This window comes from Stegastes partitus, unplaced genomic scaffold (assembly GCF_000690725.1).
Source record: "Stegastes partitus isolate 25-593 unplaced genomic scaffold, Stegastes_partitus-1.0.2 Scaffold2519, whole genome shotgun sequence".
NCBI classification, from domain to species: domain Eukaryota; kingdom Metazoa; phylum Chordata; class Actinopteri; family Pomacentridae; genus Stegastes; species Stegastes partitus.
Window position 1 is genome coordinate 1 of NW_007580250.1, and position 22,008 is coordinate 22,008.

The 22,008-nt window shown below is 40.7% G+C and overlaps 2 protein-coding genes across 4 annotated transcripts; one reads left to right on the forward strand and one right to left on the reverse strand.

Annotated features, from left to right (window-relative positions):
• Positions 1-843: 843 nt before the first annotated feature.
• On the reverse strand, positions 844-18,093 carry traf2b (Tnf receptor-associated factor 2b). 3 transcript variants are annotated; one of them, XM_008305477.1, is made up of 11 exons: positions 17,875-18,093; positions 9,174-9,376; positions 8,164-8,242; positions 7,868-7,966; positions 5,890-6,051; positions 5,718-5,792; positions 5,301-5,375; positions 3,567-3,779; positions 3,168-3,471; positions 2,740-2,888; positions 844-2,638 (listed from the first exon to the last, which is right to left on the reverse strand). In XM_008305477.1, the coding sequence occupies exons 2-11, from the start codon at positions 9,347-9,349 to the stop codon at positions 2,420-2,422; spliced, it is 1,551 nt and encodes a 516-aa protein (XP_008303699.1). In that variant the 5' UTR covers positions 9,350-9,376; positions 17,875-18,093; the 3' UTR covers positions 844-2,419. The 3 variants fall into 3 exon arrangements, with proteins under 3 accessions (XP_008303699.1, XP_008303698.1, XP_008303697.1); XM_008305476.1 differs by lacking the exon at positions 17,875-18,093 and adding an exon at positions 14,910-14,912; XM_008305475.1 differs by lacking the exon at positions 17,875-18,093 and adding an exon at positions 14,459-14,553.
• coq4 (coenzyme Q4 homolog (S. cerevisiae)) lies at positions 15,096-21,044 on the forward strand. The gene is made up of 7 exons (XM_008305474.1): positions 15,096-15,225; positions 16,683-16,838; positions 18,434-18,530; positions 18,619-18,721; positions 18,824-18,953; positions 19,399-19,492; positions 20,495-21,044. Exons 1-7 carry the CDS (start codon positions 15,120-15,122, stop codon positions 20,676-20,678), a joined length of 870 nt encoding a protein of 289 aa, XP_008303696.1. The 5' UTR covers positions 15,096-15,119; the 3' UTR covers positions 20,679-21,044.
• Positions 21,045-22,008: the final 964 nt, after the last annotated feature.

Genomic DNA, 22,008 nt, shown 5'->3' on the forward strand with positions numbered 1-22,008 from the left:
TATGTGTAGGGCTACAGTCCCAATGTGGAGGTCATGAGTTCAAATCCCGCTCGTGACCCTTTCCGTGTAGGCTCTTTTCCCTACTTTCCTTTCTCTCTCTTACGAACACGATCCAGCAAAGGCCAAAAAACTAATTTAACAAAAAAAAAAAGTCATACTATAGTATGGCGTTTTTGTCAAAAAAGGTCATGATTCAGAATGTCCTGAAAACCTGTCAGGATGTAGTATGTAGTGGGAAAAGTGTCCTGAATGTGTCTAAAGACAGCGTAGGAAGGTACTTCCTGAGAAAAAACACTTTATGTATTTGGTCCTCAATAACAAAAAAATCATGCTATAGCATGTCGTTTTTGTCAAAAAAGGTCACGTTTCAGAATATCCTGAAAACGTGTCAGGATGTAGTATATAGTGGAAATACTTTAATGCATGTCGTAGAAATCACCTTTTTGGGTGCTCGGACCCTAATAACCGCTCCAAAGATGCGACTTCTACAGTTTCATTTTGCAGAAGCTTTTATGCAACGCGACCCATCTGAGAGCAGACACAACACAAGCAATGATCTAGTCAGGCGAAAACAATTTGGATCAGTGCCATAGAACAGGTTCAGGTGTGACAGGGCGTTGATGCCAGCAGCAGGAATTTTGTTGTTGTTGTTTTTAACTTTCCTGAACCTCACAGAGAGCAGTTCTGACAGTTTTATAACCAGAGCTATGACTGATCTGCAAGTGCAAAGCTGTTAAAAAAACAAAAACTGCAGAGCTTTCAGGTTCTCTGCAGCTCAGCGAACACCGATCGTTGTTTTAACAGACAAACGGAGATAAAATTTTATGAATAAATAATACATGATCAATGCAGATAGTCAGTATTTATTTTGAGATTTTTTAAAGGCTTATGACAGACAGTTATCATTGCACTCTCATAAAGTTAAATAACTGTTAAGACATGGAGTACATTTTTACAAAAAAACTGTTCAAACTGAAGGAACAGACTTCTAGTTAAAATCCAAAAACACTGCTTTCCTACATTTCCCATAATTCAACAAAGAGCATTGATTTATTCATTTTTTCACATCTGACAAAAATCCCCTCGAAGTGAAAGAAAAATGCAGTTCACAGATCAAGTGTCACACCTCATGAAAATAAGGATCAAACTACGTACTAGCAGGTTTAAAAAAAAACATTGCAGACAGGGTGATCTGTTCTGCACTATGTTGTTGAAACACATGCACGCATATTTATTTTCACCAGCATAGCACAAGCCTACATTCTAACAACAACAAAGATAACCGTGTTAACAGATCCTGTCTGAAGATTGTGGTTGTTTTTATGCATCTTTCTTCACTTTGCAGAGGAAACACTTTTAGTTGCCGTTGGCGTTCTATCGTTTTAGAGAAAGCACCTAAAAGCATCGCTTGTAGCAGAAGTACACAAAACGCTCACAGGGTCACACAGAGGAAGCCATCGAGTTAGAGAGAATATAAATAAAAGCAAGGTGGTAAACAAGTTCTCCAGAATATTTCTGACCATTTGGGACATTTTTACTTATTCATGCGTATCATTAATATGATGTTTTACAATATTTCTAGTAGCAGTCGAATATCCAGGATGCTGTTTATCTATAATATAGCAGAAAACAGTTAAAACCACAACATGGTTGGTATATATGTGCTTTAATGCGAAAGTCAAATAAAACAGTGGAAGAAATGCACACTTGTACTACAGCTGCATGATTGGCCCTAAATTGCTAATGTGAATATGTTTTAATTACAATTTAATATATTATCACACTGACATGAAGTGGAAATACATTTAACATATTTAATTTTTGTTTTGGTTAATGTTAGTAGGTTAATTTAGGATATATGTGGCAGGGCTGGCTTAGATTTAAACTATCAGGGTTACAGCAGCTTGAAAAAAAAAAGTGACTAATCAAAGTAAAAACTGTGTTCAGTGTTTCACTAAGTGATCAGAGAAGGTAAAGAGCTGCTACACCGAAGGGGTCCTGAACTGATATAAGAGCACAAGACGAATGTTTATATAGTGAAGAACCACAGCCTGCCAATAATCAGTTATAATAGTCTGTATATAACATAATGAAGATAAGTAATATTCGTTATAAGATTATGTCATCAGCTACAAGACAGAATACAAATGCCGTTAGAATAGGTTCAATGTCTGCAGACCCCTCATTCATTAAAGAGCCCATAACTATTCCTGACTCACCACCTTGTTCTAGACACCCACTAATGTTGTAACGAATATTATCGACAAGTATCCATATATAGTGCAGATATGTGATAATATTTTATATATATATTTATAAAATCTATATAAATTTATTATAATAACTATTTTTCTTATCATATATTTAGGTGTCATTGTAGCAATGTGTTTGATTTCGGTGTGGCTTCCACAGTCTCACCCTATAAGCCTGTAAGATCTACTATAGCTTTGATAAAAATGGTATCGTCTCTCAGATACGGGCTCTTGCCGGCCAGTTTGGCCAGCGGACAGAAGAGAGGGCAGCCGCTGGCGATGTTCATCTCGCTGATCGGCCGCTGGAAGGATGTGGAGGTGACATCCGGCCGGAAAGCGTCGATAATGTGCTCCCTGTTGTTCTGATCCAGGAGCATCAGAGTCACCTGAGGAAACATAAAAAAAAGAGAGAACGTCAGCTTCTTTTGTGTCTTTTATGGTGCTGATTCACACTGATGGAACATTAGGCTACATTTGTCTTTCCTACCTTCTGACTGAACGGCCACTTGAGCAGAGCGTCACACTTGCCCCTCATGACGACGAAGAACAGCGAGAGGTGCGTACCCCGACCCGTCCCGTCGCCGTTCAGATACAGCCTCAGGCACATTTTGTAGCCATATTTGCTGGAGTAAAACGCTGCAAATGGGGAAAAAAAGAAAATCCAGAATGTAAACAGAGCCTAAAAACAGTGTCATGTGAGAATAGGAGTGATCAGCACACTCCCTGTAGAACAACAAGGGTGTAGGCGCGTGGAATTCCCCTCGTCTGCTGGCCAAGAGTTAACATCATGTCAACCGCATGATCTTTGAGCTCACACACATTCAAATATAACCTTTCACTCTGACCATAAGACATCCCACGTGTGCAAGCATGACCTTTAGAAGTGAAGATGGGCGGCGACTACATCCGTCTTACCTGGTGAGAACATGGCAGGTGCTCGACCAGCCACAGCGTCCTGCCTGCGACGGGAGAAGTCTGAGATTTTCCACACAAATATCCCGTCGTAGGTGCAGAACTGGAGTTCTCTGACCAGCTGTTCGTTCTCCGAGAGCTGCAAGTCTCTCATAGTCAGCGTCCTCTCCAGCTGTCGTACTTTGTTAGACAGGTTTTCAATCTTTTCTTGGTCTAAACGATGCTGATGCGAGAAAGCCTCCAGTGTAACTGAACTACGCTCCACTTCCCGGTTTAGGACACACACGATGTTTTCTAAAGCGCTTACCTGTCGGAAAGGAAAAAGAAATACATGAATTTGCATTCTCATTTTTAAAAAGCCATAAACAACAGTGGTTCAGCACAAAAGCTGTTGAGACTCACTTTCTTTTCCAAGCCCACGGGTTGCACGGAGGCTGCAGCTCCGGCTCCCTCCTCAGGAGCCCTGTACAGGCCCAGACCACAGTCCTCCTGCCACTCCCCGGCACCAGGAGCCTCTGCACGAGTCCGAGCCAAAGACATGACCATCGGCAACAGCAGACGCAAGTGCTCCATGGTGCTGCCGTGCTCATGGTCGCTGAGCTTCCCGTTCTCAATCTGAGAGGACGCAGAAGAAACACAGTAGAACATGTTTAGAGCCTGTGCTTAGAGTCAAACAGAAAACTTTAAAACTGCAGTCAGTGATTGTAAAAAGTCGGGTTTTATCAGTGGTTTGAGCCTTTTATGTATAAGGATACAATTGGTACAAAATGCTGTTCTAACAGTATTTTACAGATCTTCAAAGACTCTTCTACCCATATGGATCACAAAATATTCAGTGTACTAGCAGGTCCTCGATACAACTGGACCGTAGCCACCTAGCAGCAGCTACAGCAGCCTGCGATGGGGAGCATCGGGGGGAACATCGGTAAATTTTAGCGTTTATCGCTAAGAAAATGTTCAGCAAGTCATATGTTTTGCCTGTGACAAGGTTGGGCATGCAGCCAAATGAAAAAATTGGTCAAACCGGTAAAACGAAGAAGTTAGTCTGGAGTCCTGTGTGGACTTCCACGTGGCACAAGCCTTGTTGCGTAAACAGCTACATGGCAGTGATGTATGACGTGGCTCTAACTCGGAAAAGCAAACAGGTTCTTAGGAGGTGCGAGAATTGAACCAACTAAGCACTGCTCCTAGCACCAGCAGCGAACTAGCATCTGGTTCTTCTTGGTGGAAAAGGGTTATGAGTGGCTATTTTCTTTTTGTCCAGATTATTAGAGACGAAACTGGAGATACTGGAAATACCCTCAGACCAACAGTAAGTGCTTTTAAATGATGATCTGTTTTTAAAAGTCCCTGCTGAGACCAAACTGTGCTCATATGTTACGCTTACACTGCAAATTAGAGGCAGAACAAGAGAATAATTGTTCACAAATTATCAACCATTGATGATGTTTAAGGTCAACATCGGTCACGTGATTGGTAAAATAAAGACTATGTACGATAAAGATGACCATTTTTGAAAAGATAATCTGAAAACCTGGCTTTAAAGACCAAATGAGCAACAATATACACTGAAGGTGAAGAAAAAAAAAAGATCCTTCATCTATTTTCAACACTCAAAATCCTGTTTAATCTCCTTCATCAGATCTATGACTGGGTCTTGACAGAATGCTGGCAACAAACACCTCCAACCGCCAACTGTCATTTGTCACTGAAATATGTCTCAACTGTGACTGCCGCTTGGGACAACGTGACATGACATTTGTCAACGTGACTCAAGAGCACGACAGATTAGGTAAAAAAAGCAAAGAAGGAAGTAAATCTTTCATGTGAAACAAATACAGAAGTGCTCATGTACTGTCTCAGAGGAGATGACAAAATGCTGTAGCATGTGATTCCCAAACATTCAGTGGCTCCTCATGCTTATGGATGGTGGCATTGTCATCTTGGGAGAAAACAGCTTTCCATTAATTTGCAGTGACCCTTCTGTCCAAGGGGGCTAATGAATCCAAACCATACCAGTAAAATATCCTCCAAAGCATATTAGGGCAACCAGATCACCTATCTGTAGGGGCAACAGTTTGGATTTTTCCTTTAAACTGTCACCTGCCTGTAAATAGATGAAATTACGGAACGTACCACAGATTTACAGCCCACTTCGCTGAATGGACAGGCGCTCTTTGACTTGGCACAGGACTTGATGTGGTCATTGAACTGAAGATAGGACAGACAAAAAAAAAAGCGATAAGGGTTAGTGAACATGAAAGTGCCAGTCAGAAAGAAACTTAGTGGTCAAAAAGAAACTGATGCAACATTCCCTGAAATCTTGTCTAGAACAAATTTTCACTTTCACTGTTCACTTCGTGGAACTCCCAGAAGATTCTAGCTTGTACATTTATTTTCATTTATATGCTCTGTCAGTTATTTGTGTTTTGTATCATTTCATGGGGTTACGGTTATGAAACTGTCAAGCAGCGTAATTCACAGCTAATAAAGTTGTAACTTCAATTTATATGGGTAAATGATTAAAAGGTAAACATGAGAAGCAGCTCAAACCTTTTCTCTTGGGATTTTTTTCTTGCCACAGTCTTTGCATTGCAGGGGAAACTTCACACAGATCTCATCGTGGGCCTTGAAGATAAAATAACACCATAAATTCAAATATGATCACGCGTCACCATTTATGCAAACAGCAGGTGCTCTACTTCACATCATCGCTGTGGCTCACCTTGATGTCTTTAAAGTTGAATGTCACTTTGCAGTACTTGCAGTTGAGAGTTCTCGCCTCGCATTCTCTCTCGTTATGTCTGTCTTTCTCCGTGCGAAGGACGAGGCTTTGGCAGGCCTCGCATTGTACCCTTTCAAATTCACAGCGGCCTTCGTGCTGAGCCTAAAAATAAAGGGTCACTGTTATTATCAAACTGTCTGACCTTTTCATACAGAGCAGGCGTGTCTGGTATTCATTATGTTTGAAAGACATCATCAGAGATCTATTTGTTGACAGTATAGTATTATAAGCATTATAAGTTACTAAGGTGTGGTTTATTTCTACAGAGTATTGCATGTGATTGCATGTTTTGCACAACAGCAATGAGTGAGCGGCGGTTGTGGTACAGGATGTACTGACAGCTGCAGTGCGGAATAATAGGTGGTTCTTTTGTTTACGCAACTATTCATTTCATTTAACTTTAACAATAAAAACCAGGTGCAAGATAAAAATCCAGTTCGCCGACTGAATAATAAATGCAACAAAGAACGGAAAAATATCAATAGAATTCAGACGTACTTTCCCTGGAACCCACTGAAGTATATTATAAATACTATATGACTTCCTCAAACTACACCTGAAAATGGAAGCGAGTCTCAAAGAAAACGAGAAGTCTGGAAAAAAAACAGAAATAAAAACTTGAAGTGGGAGACTTAATTATTGCAAAACAGGTTGTTTCTGGTTTAGCTTAATAAAGTTTGCTAAACTAACAAAAAAAAAAAGATGAAAAATGGCGGGAAACTAAAGCGGCGGAGCTTCACCGGGAGGTGGAGCCTATCAACCGGAAAGTTTTTCTTCAAAATGACTCCCAACAGCAAGCTGCACCCGCCGACCAAGATAAACCAGGTAGGCTTGGCCTTCTTTTTCGATTTGACTCAGACTTTTCAGACACGCTTCATCGGCAAATCTTACAATGCATCGCCGACATAAACGTGAATCATCTTTAGGAACTTTCTAACTAGCTCCCTGTCCTTACCACAACACCGAGACGCCACGTGTAGCCTATTTTTCTTGCTAACTCTGGCTTTGTTTTTGTGTGCAGCTAACTGCATACAACAGCGCGTTCCTTTTCAGGCGGCGGTAACTCACACACTCGCACAAACATGTTTAGCATCTCACAAAAGAACGATAAACATTTACTAAGCGCCGTAATTAAAGGTTAGCGCACTTTGATCTCTTGGACGTAGCAAGCGAACACATGCTCCTCGATTGAAGGAAGTTACATCAGCAAGCAAACCAAATATGCGAAGCAGGCAAAATCAGCCACATTTGCCTCGTGTTGTCGTTCGACAGATTTCCCGCTGACACACCATTTTAACATGTAAAACCTGATCTCTGTAAGATCGTATGGTAACACAACGAAGCAAACGCTTTAGTAAACATGCTAACTTGCCAAAAACTGAGGTATTTACAGTAGAAACAAAACTGCAGACCGATGACGCTCATGCAGACACACAAACACTAAAAAACAAACCGCTTTGATGATTCTGACGGGGATTTTCTGTCTGAACATAATTCAAATAGTTCAATGTCTAAACATGTTCCTGTTTTATTTCCTCTAACTAGCGTGAAGTCTGCGGTTCATATCTCTGGTCAAGAACCCTCAGTTTAACCTTGCGTTAACTGGCCCAGCATGCTGGTACTTTCCATTGCTGTTGATAACTAAAAGATAGGCTGGGACTTTCCAGTCACATTATGTTTCACTTCCTCTCTGAGGAGACTGCTAAACATAAAAGCAAACACATTGTTGAGCGTTGAGAGCTTTGGGGGAAACTCATGACCTGGGAATGCGGATAATGTGACATGATACACTGCCACATGAATGACAAAGAACTGTTTTCATTTGAATGACACTTGTGTAACACTTGATATGGGGCAAACAGTCCAGCAGAGAGCAGTAACGCCCACATCACAGGAGAAAATTAACTTCATACTTTACCTCATACTCTTTTATAGATCCAGTCCAATTGCAGCCTTGGTTCAAACACCTGGCAGGCAGGCTTGCTATTTCTCTGCCTGCTGCATTGTCTGGGAATGCCTAGCAGGGGGACAAAGAACAAAGAGTTCAGGGAACTCGTGCGAAGGCAAGCAGAGCGTAGGCTGCATTGTGTGGTCAGGGAAACCCCCCGCCAGACTGAAGTCTTATTTTTTCCTCTAGATGGGCGTAAGAGATGGTATTCTGTTTTTTCCTAAAATAACCACGTGGGCTGAACCATGCATGTTTTCATGACTTACCTCATTACTATTTAGAATGGAAATTGGTTCTTCATATATTTCCTCTTGGCGGCAGGCTTCACAAGGCTTTGGGCCAGAGCTACCAAACAAAACAGGTTTGTGATTTGATAGTAAAAACAGCTGCTTGGCACCAACAGTCGGCAACAATTTTCCTGCTGATGCAACAACCGCTGACCAGTGTGGATCACAGCTCAAGTGGATGGATCATTAATCAATGCAAAAGCAGTGAGGGAAGCTTGTAACACTACACCAGTGGAGCAATAAGGAAAATGTATTTGCTTTTGCACTTTTGACGACAAATACATGAATACACACACACATACACACGCACGCACACAAACAAAAAGCATGTGTGTGTTACATGGTGAATTCACATGTACAGACACTTGGTGGTTTTCAAATCGCTCACGTGAAATCCTGTTTCACATGTAGTAAAATTCACAAGCACCCAATCACATGTGAAAACATGAACCTCACAAGTGCTTTTTGCTGTTGTGCAAATGATTAACAAAATGAGACTCTGCAATGTGCATGTTTTACAGATTTAGTTTAATGTACGTTTTAGATTAGATTTTATGCACATTTGATTAAAATGATTTAAAAGTCAGTTAAGTTCAGCTCTGTCACATTATGTTTAATGATACTGCCGAGGCGTAATTAAACATAATGTGACGCGCCAATTAAGTTGGAACAAATACATGCTATGATGAACACCGAGTGAGTCAGAATTTGGAAAAGAAGTGGAAAAGAAAACAATGGACACCTTTAGAATGAGTCAGCAATGGCCACATCCTTGTGAATCACTGACATCAGTGTTAGAGTCCAGTCATATGAGGGATGAGTCTGCATTTAGTAATTGATCTTGAGTGCAAAAAAAATTCCCAGAGGCGAGCAGAGACAAGAGCACAGGATATGCTGAAGCATGTCCAGGAAGAGGGAAGCATTTAGGAGGGAAGGAGGGGGTTTTGCATTTCACACTCTTGTGGGTGGTCTGAGGACCTCCAGTCTACCTGGTGAGCTGCTTGAAGCAGTGAACACAGAAGCGATGGCCGCACTGAGCCTGGACAGGCTTCCTCAGGACCTGGAGACACTGCTGACATTTGTATTTATTCTCCATGGGCACTGACAGCACACTGAGGGGGATCCCTGGTAAAGAGTTGGAACAGTCCAAAGAGATGCGGGCCATTATTCTCCATCAATCTGGTGCTATATCCTGTGAATGGACACCACAAAAAAACACTTTACTGCTAGTGTGGGGTGTGAAACAGAAAGTACAGCTGTCACAAAGATATGTTTTACCCTGACCGTAAATTACTAGCATGCCAAGTATGTATCAGCAAACATCTAAGCCCTTAAGCAAATAATTGCACAATGAGAATGTAATGCTGATTCATTCCTGTGAAACTGCTTGAGGTCATTTAGGATTGCCAACTCATTGGTCACACCAAAGATATGTGACATGTTAACCGCTTCACAACCACCAACCTTTCTTCACTAGAAATGACTTTAAACCATGTATGGTTTGTCATTGAAGTTGGACTCGGATCATATTTGGGTCTGTGAGTGTAAAGGCTTAAAATAATCAATGGTCATCATGATACCACACATGCAAATACCTTTGGTTTTTACATACATTCAAAAATATGTAAACTCCAGTGCAGCCTGTGTGCAAATAGAATGTGAAGAAAGCCTTTCTTGTTCTTGTGCTGTGAAACCAGTTCACACAACATGTTCATGTTTTGGCTTTTTAAAACTCACATAGATTGCAGAGACAGATCTAGCACTGATGCAAAAATAGCTAACATCTGTGCTGCTTCACAGAAAAAGGATGTGGACAGGAAATGACATAGTGATACTTCATATTTATTTGACACAGTTTTCCAGTAAACTTGTGATGACATCTGAAATGTTAACGGACATCTAAGGAGCTGAAAAGTCCAAACGATAGACAACTTACTAAAAAAATAGAAAATTATGCGAACTACACACAACAATGGTAACTAGCAAAGCATAAAGCTGCTGGTTACTGCACCACTTTATGTTCGACTATGTACGATCATTTCATGTGGTAATGACAGATTTTTAAAAACGCTCCATCTTCCAAACGATTTGGACTTGGGTCCCAGTGGAGACATTTGAAATTTTATAAAAAGCACCTCGACTAATATTCGTGCTTTTGCTGCCGCCCAGTGGCTGCTGTATGCTCTTGTGCATTAGGCCAGTGATTCTCAACCATGGGGCTGAGGCCCATTGTTGGGCCACGAGCAACGCCTACTGGGCCGTGAAACCAGGCAGCATCTCGAAACCAAACATCCAAAGCTCGTTGGGAAGCCGGTGGATTTTTTCAGGAGAAAAGAAAATGGGCTACAGATGCAGAAAAGATCTATCATGTCACTGACTGGTGACTCGAAGTGTGCTTTAAAAGCCGGCTACCTTGCAGCCAGACGTGTGGCGCAAAGTAAGAAGGCGTTTACGATAGCGCAGGAAGTGGTTTTACCTGCCGCGGCAGATTTGTGCCGTGACATGATTGGGGAGGCTGCTGCCAAGAAGCTGATGACCATCAAGACTCGGATCAATTGAAATTAAAGTGTTCATATTTAAATGGGCCCCGGGCCACTTTGTATTGGGAAACTTGGGCCTAGGGGTCAAAAAGGTTGAGAACCCCTGCATTAGGCTAAATATGGAGTACGCAGCTGGACGTGGTCATAAACTGTATAATTTACTGTCAGATCCTCAGATATTTGGACAGGGCAATTTTTGTAAAAGATGTGATTTCAGTGTGGACTTTTAGCTTTAATTCAACACTGTGGTAACCGCTAGAAATGACAGGCATTATTTTACATAGTCGGTTCACTTTCACAGGCTAAACAACCATTATACAAACTAACATAATTATAAGGGGTATTTTTACTACTTGGTTTCAAATCCTTTGCAGTCAACAAGTGCCTGTAGTCTGGAACCTAATGACCAAATGCTTAGTTTCCCGTCTCCTTTTTGCCAGGCGTCTTTAGTTGCTGCTTGTTTGTGGGTCATTGTGCGATCAGTTCTGGTCTTTACGAAGTGAAAAGCAGCTCAGCTAGGTTGAGGCCATGACCATTCCATTTCTTTGCTTTAAGAGGCCTCTGGGTTGCCTTTGCAGTATATTTTGGGCCATCGTCTATGCATACTGAGAAATGCTGTCCTATTGGTTTTGCAGCATCTGACTGAATGATGTTTCCTTTACTTGCATCAGTGTCTGTTTGGTTACATAATAGGAGTTCTGAAGAACTGCAACCAAAGTGCAAATTCAATACCTGGAATGAGCTTCAATAAAACAGGGCACAGGGCACACCTCGCCATAAAACTGCTTTTCAGTGAATTGTCAAGTCACTTTGAGCCTGTGAAAATGAAAAGACTCTGAAGCTATATATCGCTACTTCAGTTACATCTTGACTGCTTTATTTCACGCCCATTACGGACATGTACGCAGGCAAATTTACAAAAATCATGTTAATGTCCAAATAACTATGAGTCTGACTGCTATTTTCATATCTGTACTTCACTTGAACAAAAACTGAAAACCAGCAAGTCTCAGGACACCATTTTTCCTCGAAATGAAACAATATCTTACTTAACATCTAACTGCTCAGAGCAACGCTGTTATCAAGTCTTTTACGGGAGAACAACATTTTACACCGATCTCTATCTTTACAAGCTGACTAAAAAACACACAATCTGCTCTTTTGCACAATAAGCCACACCATCCAGTAAAACCAGTCTTCTAGAAAGGTTATGGCACAACAGGGCTTTCAACCATGTCCCACTCTTAGCAACTGAACGGATTAAAGTACGCTTGAGCACTTATGCACTAGAGTCCTTATCAGGCTATCAAAAAAAACAACAAAGCATATCCATGGAGCTTTCTGGGAATACAAGCGCATGTGCAATCTGACTCCTACTCATAAACAATGCCAGTAAAAAGCTGCAGGTATCAGCAGCTACATCAGTTTCAGTTACTGACAGTCAGTCCTAGAACTATGCAAATCAGACTAAAGTATGTTGTTGGAGTAGTTTCTCTCCCTACATAGTACCAAGGCTTAGGTATTATTTCCTTTGTACAAGAAATCAGCACACGTCTTTGCAAAAAAAAAAAAATCCCCTTGTTTAAAAACTCATCTGGCATATAAATATTTACTCTCTTAGTAACATATCATTTATCATCGAAAACTCCCTTGTGGGGAAAAAAGGAGTGGGAGTGTGTAATTCTCATAACCAGCAGATGTCGTCACATACTGAAATACTGCCGTACGGCCACAATCTGTCTCCTATCATACAGCATAAGCTGCAGAAAATAGTACATTAATGTATGCACGCATGTCAACATAAATCTAGTGTCACTAAAAAAAATAATGTGAAAAGAAGGCAGCTTTGTGATTTTTTTCTGCATGTCAGTAATAAGCTGAAGGCTACACAGTAATAACTAGTTCATCTAGTCTGTGCATTTGAAAAGCCAAATAGCTTCGAGCACTCATGTCAGACTACTAATTTTGCTGGCGTCACAGGATTTCTTAAAACACCAATCAAACAAAAAAAAAGTGTCAGCACTTGCTAAAATGGCAATCTGACAAGAAACAAGTTCAAGCTCAGCCTTTACCGTAAATGGGAAAGGGGTAACCAGGTTAGCTGATTCCACTAGAGAGAGATAAATGTCATATTTACAATACATATGACAGTGTTTGGTTAGAAAACACAACATTGCTGCAGCACGTCATGAGCGCTTCTTGATTTTTGCTGATGTGGCAGAACACTTAAGTCCTGGTTTTAGTAAACTCTTCCTTAATTCCATTTAAGCCTTTTCCCAGACAAAGAAGATCTCCAGGAACTTCTTCGTGGGGGAGTGAGATTGAAGGATAATTGCTTGTTGGATCGAAACTTAAAAAGAGGAAAGAAGTGAAAAAAGAAATAACCCTAATCCTGAAAGATTAGCGGCACCCATAGTTTCACTTCAGGAGGCGTCTCAACTGAAACTCAAACAGTAAAAGGAGGTCATAATCCAGATCTCATGATTAAAGGACTAATAGCTAGAACAACAAAAAAATGTCTCATGGTTCTCATGAGACTTATCATCCATCAGTAAGAACTGGAAATGTTTTAACCAACAAGCGGTATCGCTTTCAACTCATACATCCTGCCATCTGTTCAGCACTTTTGCGAATATTTCTTTATTATCTAAATCTCAACTTTTAAGATGACAGAACAAAGCATTTTAAATGTGTCTCAAATATATTTTAACTCCTAAATATTACTGACATTTTATAGAAATTTGTAACCTATTTATGCATCAATTCAGTTTAATTTTATTGATTTTGTTTTTTTTTTTAATATCTGAAATTTAAGTTTTAAATTAATAAATCCAGTTCCATTACCTTGAGAATTAAACTCTTTACTGGTGAAATTCCTTAGAATATCTATCTATCTAGAAATATGATGAGTAATTATTCTGTTGACTTGTTTCACAATACATGATTTCCTATCAGCTTCAAGACGAGACCTAGTCAAGGCGGGAAGCCCATCCCCGGATAAATATTCTGAATGCAACGTACGTTTGACAGATCACTATGTGCTACACATGACCAGTGTTGTAGGTATTACAACACTCTGAAAACAGCATGTGTTGTAATTTCACTCATTTCACAAGCTACATTCAAACCTGATCTAAGTCATGTTCAGACCTGACTTAAGAAATCAGTCCTCAACTCATGTAAGTGCCAGAATACATGCAAACAGCTGTTCCATTCAGAAATCCTTGAGAGGGTAACAAAAAAAAATCCAGTCAAAACAACCATTAGATCAGACAGTCTAATGTAGAAAAGATGTTGTGGCTCCTGAAACTTTGCACACTGTGAATAAAATGCTAGAAACCACTACAAAAAAGCAGCCACACACTGCACACAATTCAACTTTGTACACTGAGCTGTGATGAAGCAAATGACCTTTGTTCTTCAGTCATCTAGATTGTAAGTTATACCTGTGAAAGACACCAACAACAGCTGCATTCACGACCAGAACACTTCCTACAAGCACAAAAAGTACAACCAATCTCTCTCTTTAGTCTCTAGATCTCAAACAAAGGTCCCAGCTGTTAAAAGTCTAAAACCAACATCCTGTGTGCTCTGTCTGTTCCTGGTGTGCTCGCCTGCTCTGTTCGCCATGTTGTTTACTATAACTATCAAATTCAAGTGCGAAGCTTCCAGTCTCTCTGGGCCCCTTTGTGCCTCTCAGATACTCCGACCAAACAAGAATGATCTTTACTCACCAACTCTGACAGAAGTGCGTACTCGTCTTATAATCGCATACTATCTACTAACCCCTGTATTTCTTCGTCACACTGTAGCGCCCGCCCACGAACACGACAGCAAACCGTATAAAGTCAGTGCAGGCCAACTGAAGCTTTCAGTCTGAGCTGTGGGTAACTGTGTTTATACAGCGTAAACACTACCTCGCGGACTGTTACTTATATGGCAACATAACTTCTTCAAGTATCATTTTTTATTAATTTCTGCCTTTGTGTTGGTGCTTAAGGCTAGCAGTGGTGTCACGGAGCAGATACACTTTCATTTCTGGTTTGTGTGTGAGTAGCTACGCAACTTTAAAAAGCTAATGCTAAGGTGTTTGCGCATTTATGTTTATACACTGGAACTGGGTAACTACTCAGTTAGCCAACTGCTAACTTTAGTCATCTGGCAAGGAGAAACTAGCTAACTAACCTTGGCGTCTTGGCGGAGTCTCTATAAGGAAAACCGAAACTCTGCTACAACATGGAAAGAGAAGGGCAACTCGCCCTTTAGTTGTGTTTACAACTGTCGTTATATGCGCTTCTTTTTCAATAAAATGACAGCTGGCGAGGGCGGTATCTTCGTTTTGCAACCAGTCTCCGCCCCCTCACCACAGTAGTGCTGGACCAAAGAGCAAAGCGAATGCACCAATCACTGACGCATGCGCAGGTAGAGTTCACAATGTGGGTACGCATAGGTAAATCCTTCCAACGGTTAAACCAGCGGAGTTTCGTTTTAGCCCCAAAAGGTACGAGTTTTTATACAGATGTACTCTGTGGTGTTACCGGTTAAATAATGTTTTCTGGAGATACGTTTTTATGCAGAAATGAAGTAACTGCCGGAGCCTAGCTGTCAGCATGGTCCACAACAGGCGACTCAGTTCTTAGCTAGCACTGACTGTGTACAACTACAGTCACGAAGATATCATTAACGCTAATTCTGTTAGCTTAATCAGATCGTGTTAGTTTTGCCTTTCCGGAACATGCAGTAGAAATGTTAAGTTAATGCGATTTAACTGTGCATGACCCGAACGAATGCGTGGTTGTAGCTCGCACGTCATAACTGTGCATTAAAAGGTAATTTAACAAAATCAAGATGTCACTGATTTATGAATGGCTATCTTTTACTGTCACCTAGATTTAAGTGTTCTTCAATTTGCAGTGTTGGTTTTATATGCTGGGTTTGATTTACTGATTTCTTGTTTTGTTTGAATGAACATGCGTGATATCCAGACGTGTCACTACCAGCTAAAGAGAAGCACGTTAACTAGACTTTTTGCTATTAAACACTCACACTCAGATGTCTCTCAAATACTATACACAAATGCTAATATTGTGATCTCTTTCTTCCAAACATGAACACACACACATTACCTCAGTCTTGGTCCAAGGACATGCACACTAGATCCATTTGTAGCAACAACAACAAAAAAAAGTCTTAATCACTGTTTCAGCAAAGCATAAGATTTTTGGATTGATGCAAACTATTATTAACTAGCTAATTACTTTAGTCTGATAAATATTGTGTCTGGTTTCTAATAGGGCTTAACCATTTGGGGAAAATATCATTTTTTTCTCACAGAAATTCAACAGATTTGCAAAATATTTAAAGTCAGCTTTAATATTTATTGTGTGACAGATTTAAAACATGTGATGGATCATTACTGACAGAGACATATTCAAAATATTTACGGCTCCGTCTTCTAACAAAAAGATCACAGCTTATAGAAATAAAATGCTTCCAACATGCCTTTATTTCATTTTTATTAACAGCATTGTAGAAAGAACAATTATCACTAAACCTGTGACTGTGTTTACTTTTTATATAAATAATAAAAATAATGATAATAATAACAAGATCTTTTTGTCTCAGTCTCTGACAGTGAAATATTATCTATGGATCTGGAGCAGCCTCTAAATATTGCACATTATGCAATTAAATTAAAGTTATATTAATAAAAAGATAAATAAACCTTGGATCAGACTTGCTTCATAGGCTATATCCTGGATTGCAACCTTTGCGATTTTGATTTTAATTGCTCAGCCCCAGTGCACCCTACAGCTTGTTAAAGCTAATAGTAGTTCTTTATTTTTATTTTGCAGAGCATGAGGTTTTTTGCACTGATGTACGAAAGCTGTTGAATTGTTGTTGAATTGGGGCAAATGCCTTGTCCTGGTTTCAAATTCTGCTCCATCCTTGTCTCAGCTGTGTGTGTCCACCGGCTCCACACTGGTAGCACTGAGTCTACGTACAGCGACTATGATGGCCTATATCCTGGACACATCCCCACCAACCCCATTCAGAAAGCCCTGCTGGCTGTTGGGTCAGGGGTGGCAGCACTACGTGACCCCTACAGACATGGTGAGACTCTCACATCACCATCATGTTCAGACTGCATTCTCACTCACTGTTTGCACTGGTCTTTCTCTTTTTGTTTCACTGTCTGGCTTTTTATTAAAAACGCCTGCTTCATTAGGCAAAATGGTTCAGACACACACTGTACCTTTAACTGCAACTTTCATGGTGCAACTTTGACTGGGGATCCCACTCCTTCCTCTGCATGTTCCAAACCATCAAATAAAAATAGAATAAAATCTTCCAATGAACAGAAACAGAAAGCTGGGAAGCCAAGTAAACGATACAGTAACAAGCTGTATCTGTCTTGTTTGCGGTGCTGTTGTAAGCTACTTTAAAAAATGCAGCCAAGTCTATTGGTCTCATTCAGTCAAAAACAGTGAAACTAATTCAGTATTTTGTCTTGTCCATAGTTTGTTTTAAACACAGTTTTTCTGAGCTTTCGGTCTTATGAGCAGATGGGGTTCAGATGCTCTGAAAAACAAAAACATAAATCAAGTAAAACTTAAAAGAAAAGGACTATTCGATGAAACTGCTGATTCAAGAATGAACATCCAGGCTCTGTCAAACAAAACTTCATCAGGCTTGGATTGGGACTTTTCTAATTCCACTTTTTTTTTGCCTTCATGACTAAATTACAAGATGGAAACTTTGTGGCAGGAAGTCTTTCATACATATTAGATTACACTAAAATTTTCATGGGACATTTTTGGCATGTTGCTGCTTTACGTCATCCATCTATCCTGTAGCTGCACAACAAGTCTGTTGATGAAACCTCAGTCAGTCTGTAACTGATACTTACTGTGTATCAGCAAGGCTGTAACCTTGGCATGCCTTTAGCCTAAGGGAAAATCGTATCTTGTTATTTGTTAAATAAATGCTACCAGTGTTGGAGACTGTACATGAAGTTCTTCTCTCAAAAGCCATTAGAGAAAAGTTCTTCATTCTCAAGGTTTTATTCTCTGGAGACCATCGTTTCGTGCTTAAAAGATGTTTCCGTAGCAGAAATGAGAAAAAAAGAGTGAGACTACATGTTAGTTACCTCGAAACTCTCATGGAGGAAGAGAGTACTGACACCTGACAGCTGACATTTAGTCACAGGTTTAGATTCCAGGTGTGTCCATCCGACTTCCCACGCGTGGTATCGGTCAGTGTCCAAAAATGGATTCTAAAGTTTAACAATGCCGTTTTCATGACACTGGTAAACGCCAAGGTCTTTTTCTAACTCCATGCCCTCAATTCGTTAACCAGACCAATGAAAATGTGTCTTCTCCAACCTCAAACCAAGATGATTCTGATGAGATTGGTTTGAGACACACAGACATTTTCTCACACTTGAAAAATGTCTTCAAAGCCACAGAACAGCTGTTTTCACCATCTGACTGCTTCTCCCCACGATGAGTAAACAGGAGTGAGGAGAATTACAGTAAAGAAGCAGATTGGCCCTTTACTGTTAAGTACTGTAAACTGTACTTAACGAAACAAATATATCATAAATGCAACAACTTTGAGAATTTATAAGCAACTAAAAGCCTTGAAAGATGTCGTTATTGTACAATTATTCTCTTTTGATTCCAGGATGTTCTCTGTGTGTTTTACAGACATGGTTGCGGTGCTTGGAGAGGCGACCGGCCACCTTGCTCTCATAAACCTCAGGGACAGAATGAGAAACGACCCTGAAGGCTACACTATTCTAACGTGAGCTGGTGTGATTTTGGAAGCTGTCTGATTTTTCAAAAAGCGTTTTCTCTTATGTGAATGAAATTGTCTTTGCCGGTTGCTGCAGCGAAAGGCCGAGGATCCGTCTGTCAACAATCGACCTCACTAAGATGGCCTCGCTGCCCGAAGGCTCTTTTGGAAGAGAATACCTCCGCTTTCTGGAGGACAATGTGAGTGGCTGCTTAAGTGTCATGGAACACCGTGACAACGAAACTTTTCTACCTGTTATCCATTTCTAAACTTTCCCGTTTTGTCATCTTTTTTTTGCTCAGCACGTGACCCCTGACTCGAGGGCAGACGTGAAGTTTGTGGACGACGAGGAGCTAGCTTATGTTATGCTAAGATACAGAGAGGTCCATGATTTGATGCACACCTTACTGGGCATGCCCACTAACATGCTGGGTGAGTAATCTGAAAATGCTTCTTCGTATATATTCAGCACTATCCTGCAAAATTAGGCATCTAACAGTCAGAACTGTCTTAACTGTAGAAGCTCTCAAGCCAAGCATTGACCTTGTACGATGTATTATTAAGTCTCACACGTTGTTAGTTGGGGGGTACAGTGACTGGTGATGGAGCTTCATTGTGTCTCTTGTCCAACTGTCTGTAATTCAAAGCCGTTTCCTATGAAAAGTCGATCTGAGCTTTCAGTTTTGCAGACAGCGTGGCGGTATTAGTGCATAGATTCTATATCACAATGCACTGACCAACAGAGGGATAATGATTCGTTTCAGCACAGATGTCAGTGCGAACATCTTATACTGTTCACTGACTTCTGCTTCTTTCTTCTCTTTTCTTTATTAATTTGCATGTTTCTTTCTTTCTTGTGTCTTCCTGCTGCTTTCAGGTGAAGTGGCGGTGAAATGGTTTGAAGCTGCTCAGACGGGGCTTCCCATGTGCGCCTTTGGGGCCGTCTTGGGGCCTCTTCGACTGAATGCGAGGTACAACACCGGCAGTTGCAGAACAGTGCAGATTTTACACCACAGCTCAGTAATGCGTCACCTAGACATTTAGAAAGTGAGGCTAGTTAAAGTTTGAGTGACTCGTGAAAATGTTGGTAAACATTGCTGAGGAAATTACCATCTTAACCTTTGGGTTTTTTTTTTTTTTTTGATGACCCAAGTTTCACATTCATCCGTCATCTATTCACCGCTTAATCCTCACTAGGGTCACGGGGGGCTGGAGTCTATTCCAGCTGACTCAGGGTGAAGGCAGGGGACACCCTGGACAGGTCACCAGTCTATCACAGGGCTACACATAGAGACAGACAACCAAGCACACTCACATTCACACCTTTAGACAATTTAGAATCACCAATTAACCTCAGCATGCTATTGGACCTTGTGGCAGGAAGCCGGAGAACCCGGAGAGAACCCACACTGCAACAATGCTACCAACTGCACCACCTTGCAGCCCTTTATCACAAGTGGGTTCTCTCTGGGTTCTCCAGCTTCTTCCCTGCCTTCACCCTAAGTCAGCTGGGATAGGCTCCAGCCCCCCCATGACCCAAGTGAGGATTAAGTGGTGTATAGATAATGGATTTCCTTCAGCTCTTGTGTGGTGCCACAGAATAATACTTTAACATGTGGTGGAAATGATTGTCCCTGTTCATTATCACTTACAATAAAAGAAATAATATCCATTGTTAGGAAAATGAAAATGCCAGAAAGCAAGGAAAAAGGTACAAATGGATGAGTCAGTTTCATTATCATAGCCACCTTCAAATCTGAATTGTGTGGGCGTTTTGAGGAAGCACTCTGCCAACTGTTTGATGAATACCTTTAAACTATAAATCACTGAAACTTCCTCAATCGTTAACTGAACGTACTGTGCTTTCAAAGGAACTGGGTTGTGGCACGTTTATTGGAAATCAGGTAAATCTTGGCAGGTCTCCCACTCATTGTTTCATGGTGCTCATATTTTCTTGCTTCACCTTCTCCCAGCCGATTACAGACTCTGGTCACATCTCTGGGTCCTTGGGCTCTGAGGAACGGCCTGCGCGCCCGCTTTGTCCTCAGTATCTTCTTCGAGCGACGGTGGGAGCAGAGCCTCGAAGACCTCCGACAAGAGCTCAACATTGAGCCGCCCCCTGTGATACTCGGCGCTACCAACAAGACGAGCTCCTGAAACACAGCCAAATGTAATGACTGGTTCGGGAATCGCTGGACAAAAGACTTTCGGACAAAACCAGAAATGTTTGATGTGTGATGCTGTGGAATTTCTTATGAGAAGGATGTAACTTACTAAGGAGGAAATGGGAAATTTCACCCTTGGCAAAGCTTGACTTGTCCCTGATTGCATCGTAAATGTATCCGCTTTCATGTTCCATTAGCTTTGACTTAACTTGGTCCTGTCTAATGAAATGTTTTCACTTCTTTCTGGTGCTGCTGGACAGCAGGTCTAATTCAACAAATTCAGTTTCCCTCCGCTGTCCAGAATGTGATGTTTGTAATTGTATTTATGACAAAAAATAAAATCTGAATAATGTTTATTTGTAAGGACTAACTGGTTCCTATAATCAGCTTTGAAACAAAGTACTGATATTGATGCAGGATTCCTATTTTTATGCCAATGTTTGGCTAAAAGTTAAGGTGGTGTTTTTTTTGGACTATTCCTAAAATGTATTACAGCTGTCTGATTATTGAGAAACCACGTCGGGTTCACTGGTAGTTTCACAAACACTGATGGGGGAAAGAAGCATCAGTGAAGCTGCATGTGTTGATTCATTTTTACTGTACAGTACAGCAGCCTCCTTGTTACAGTAATAGTGACGTTAACAGGAAGTAAAATTCAGGTCAGTGGCTGAAATGTTTACAAGATGAACAAACCCAAAAAATAACCTTGTGGTTTTTCTCATTAAAACCACTTAATTGCTGAAAACCTATTTCAGCATTTTTTATTTATTTATTTTTTTTAAATGTCTACATAGTTCATTTAATAGCTCAGAAAAGACTGTTTTTTTTAAACCTAAAAGCTTAAGAAACAGGACACACAAATAACTGATTTTACTCATGAATATGATTGTTAGATGTGAAAAACTAACCTCAATAATGGTGCATTTCGTTACATATTGAGGAGAATAACCCGCTCCACCTTCTCTGCTTTTTATTTTATCACATCCATCCATCCATTATCTACACACCGCTTAATCCTCACTAGGGTCACGGGGGGCTGGAGTCTATCCCAGCTGACTCAGGGTGAAGGCAGGGGACACCCTGGACAGGTCACCAGTCTGTCACATGGCTACACTTAGAGACAGACAACCAAGCACACTCACATTCACACCTAGGGACAACATTCAGTTAACGATTGAGGAAGTTTCAATGATTTATAGAAACGGTTAAAAGGTATTTATCAAACAGGTGGCATTGTTTCCTTATAACGGCCACACAGTTCAGATTTGAAGGTGGCTATGATAATGAAACTGACTCATCCATTTATACCTTTTTCCTTGCTT

Coding starts and splice junctions, on each gene's coding strand:
- traf2b (XM_008305477.1), bottom strand. CDS start 9,349: ATGGCCCGCATCTCTTTGGACTGTTCCAACTCTTTACCAGGGATCCCC. Junction 3,472..3,566: donor CCGTGGGCTTGGAAAAGAAA/GTGAGTCTCAAC, acceptor CCTTTCCGACAG/GTAAGCGCTTTAGAAAACAT. Junction 2,889..3,167: donor ACCTGCCATGTTCTCACCAG/GTAAGACGGATG, acceptor CCCCATTTGCAG/CGTTTTACTCCAGCAAATAT.
- coq4 (XM_008305474.1), top strand. CDS start 15,120: ATGCACCAATCACTGACGCATGCGCAGGTAGAGTTCACAATGTGGGTA. Junction 18,531..18,618: donor GAAGGCTACACTATTCTAAC/GTGAGCTGGTGT, acceptor CGGTTGCTGCAG/CGAAAGGCCGAGGATCCGTC. Junction 18,722..18,823: donor TCCGCTTTCTGGAGGACAAT/GTGAGTGGCTGC, acceptor TTTTTTGCTCAG/CACGTGACCCCTGACTCGAG.